This window comes from Ciona intestinalis, unplaced genomic scaffold (genome assembly GCF_000224145.3).
Source record: "Ciona intestinalis unplaced genomic scaffold, KH HT001029.1, whole genome shotgun sequence".
Lineage (NCBI taxonomy): Eukaryota > Metazoa > Chordata > Ascidiacea > Phlebobranchia > Cionidae > Ciona > Ciona intestinalis.
In genome coordinates this window covers 1-2,527 of record NW_004191350.1, presented here as the reverse complement: position 1 = coordinate 2,527, position 2,527 = coordinate 1, and the positions used below count along the sequence as shown (strand labels likewise).

General features: G+C 33.3%; 1 protein-coding gene across 1 annotated transcript; it reads right to left on the bottom strand.

The window, feature by feature from the left end:
- Positions 1-218: 218 nt before the first annotated feature.
- On the bottom strand, positions 219-2,521 carry LOC108950805 (putative phospholipase B-like 2). Its single transcript, XM_018816873.2, has 4 exons — positions 2,439-2,521; positions 1,619-1,734; positions 947-1,047; positions 219-534 (listed from the first exon to the last, which is right to left on the bottom strand). Exons 1-4 carry the CDS (start codon positions 2,470-2,472, stop codon positions 234-236), a joined length of 552 nt encoding a protein of 183 aa, XP_018672418.2. The 5' UTR covers positions 2,473-2,521; the 3' UTR covers positions 219-233.
- Positions 2,522-2,527: the final 6 nt, after the last annotated feature.

Sequence of the window (2,527 nt, the reverse complement as noted above, 5' to 3'; positions counted from 1 at the left end):
CTAACAGCAGGNTAAATCTGGGGTGACATTGTTAAAATACAGTTACACTCATAGTTGTCAAACATAGGGAACCTCATTGATTAATGTGGTGAATGCAATATACTTTGGCTCTGCTTGTTGGTATAGACACCTAACAGCAGGGTAAAATCTGTTTTAGACTTAAGACTAGGCTGCTAAAACAATATGTATGTAACCCTTGTTGAGGTGACATATGAATATAGTTATGATCTTAATCATTCATAAACAATGAAAAAAATAAATCTTACTATAAACAATGATAGAATATAAATTATTATAAACAAAAAGACAAATATACCGTTGTCATCTTTATAAGAAAGTTGATATTTCTTGATGATCCTCAGCATTGAGTTATACCCATTCCATGTATCATGGGCTGCGTAAAGGTCTTTATATCCCGGGAGTAATTTAATGAGAGCTGAGCATGAACCGGACCCAATCACATGATGATGGTTCACGTGATCTTCACTGAGGACGGTTTGTAAAGACTCGAGGTCGCCATTTATGTTGATGAGTCTGAAATATTTCAGGATAAAAAGTAAACATCATAAAATTTAGGTTAAATTTTTACAAAAATATATAACTGCTGATAAAAAAGCTTTTTTTACAGAAATATATACTAAAACTATAATTATAAAGCTTTGGTAATAGCTGTTTTAAATGTTTAGGAATGTTGAGAAATTTTTATGGTGCTACTGACAGCTCTTTTAGTCTTCTGATACCATTATCAGGCATAACATAATACTGAAATAGCTCTCCCGAACGAACTATTTGACAATTTTTCAAGCTTTTTTTACTACAGCAAAAGAAGTGGTTATTACTAGAAAGGCTATTTTTAATGCTATGAAAAAAATACGATCACTATCTACACTGCCACATTAATACTTTAAGTATAGAAAAGTAATTAAGTAATTACTACCATACATACATGAGACCCATAGGTTTTAGGTGCAGAGTTGAATTAAAGTTCATTGCTTCACCATAATAAGCATCTTCTAACCCTTGTAGTTGTAGTAAGTTTAATTCAACCTAAAATGGGGGGGGGGGGGGTGCATTAGGTTTAATTAAACTAGATCAGTGGTTCCTAACTTTCTTTGTATGCATTACCCTTTTAGTAAAGATGCTTATCAGATTTACCCCCAATATGTATCATGGTGCCCATTTTTCAATGTCTGATAAAGTACTACAATTGGCACAATTTTTTGTCCCGTCAACTGATGTGGATTTTGATTGGTAGCTCGTTTACCCTCTAAATACAAGGAATTTACCCCAAGGGGTTTAAATTTACTCAAGTTTAGAAAACACTAAACTGCAGACTGTTATATGTCTAAATTCACTTCAATTTAGACTAGATTAAAGATTCTTGGATTTAGGTTTCACTTGGGATCTGACTTAACAAAATAACTTAAGCAACTCGACTGTGAGCTTAGTATTAGTAAACGACCACTTTTTCCACAATTAATGTTTAATCATGGAAATCATAACAACGAGAAAATAAATTTCCAATTTCTATACCTAACATACAATAAACATTAGTAAACATAACATAATATTATGATTATGACCACTTCTCCCTACAACTAACACCACAACTACGAACCTGTTTCCAATATGGCGAATCTGGATTGTTTTTAATCATAGAAATCATAAATTCCATGTTCGATTCCAGAAACTTCTTCAAATTTAAACAAAACGTTGACATCGGGTTGCACATGTCTGTTGTAAAAATATTAATAATTTTATAAACCAGAGCTTAAATAGCTTTTATTAAACCAGAGAGTAAATAGTTTCTGGTTCTAATTTATACTGGTTAATGAAATGCGGATAATCCCAAGCCACACTGCCTGCCCTGCCACCCTAGATTTGATGCATACATACACAATCAGAGGATCAGCCAGACAGAAAATTAGGGGGAGTTCCAAAAACGTTTTTTTTTATTCTTTTTAAAATTTTTTCAACTTGTTGTTCCCAATGTTTACTGATTAATTCAGTGCAAAAAACACGGTTGGCCTGCCCTGCCACCCTAGATTTGATGCATACATACACAATTAGAGGATCAGCCAGACAGAAAATTAGGGGGAGTTCCAAAAACGTTTTTTTTTATTCTTTTTAAAATTTTTTCAACTTGTTGTTCCCAATGTTTACTGATTAATTCAGTGCAAAAAACACGGTTGGCCTGCCCTGCCACCCTAGATTTGATGCATACATACACAATTAGAGGATCAGCCAGACAGAAAATTAGGGGGAGTTCCAAAAAAATGTTTTATTTTGTTTTTGTTTATATATATATATATTTTTCTTTTAACTTGATTGGTTGTAATGTTTACTGATTAATTCAGTGCAAAAAACACGGTTGGCCTGCCCACACTGCCAGGTTTGATATCTATGAGCCATTATGTTTAAATGGAGCAATATTTTACCTCCAATGGTGTTGAACCAGTTGTCCTCAATCATTGACTTTGTGGCAGTTCCTTCTAAATAACCAGCACATAAGCTTGCTTCTNTGTTG

Coding starts and splice junctions, on each gene's coding strand:
- LOC108950805 (XM_018816873.2), bottom strand. CDS start 2,472: ATGATTGAGGACAACTGGTTCAACACCATTGGAG. Junction 1,048..1,618: donor ATTCGCCATATTGGAAACAG/GTTCGTAGTTGT, acceptor CCCCCATTTTAG/GTTGAATTAAACTTACTACA. Junction 535..946: donor CTAAAACCTATGGGTCTCAT/GTATGTATGGTA, acceptor GAAATATTTCAG/ACTCATCAACATAAATGGCG.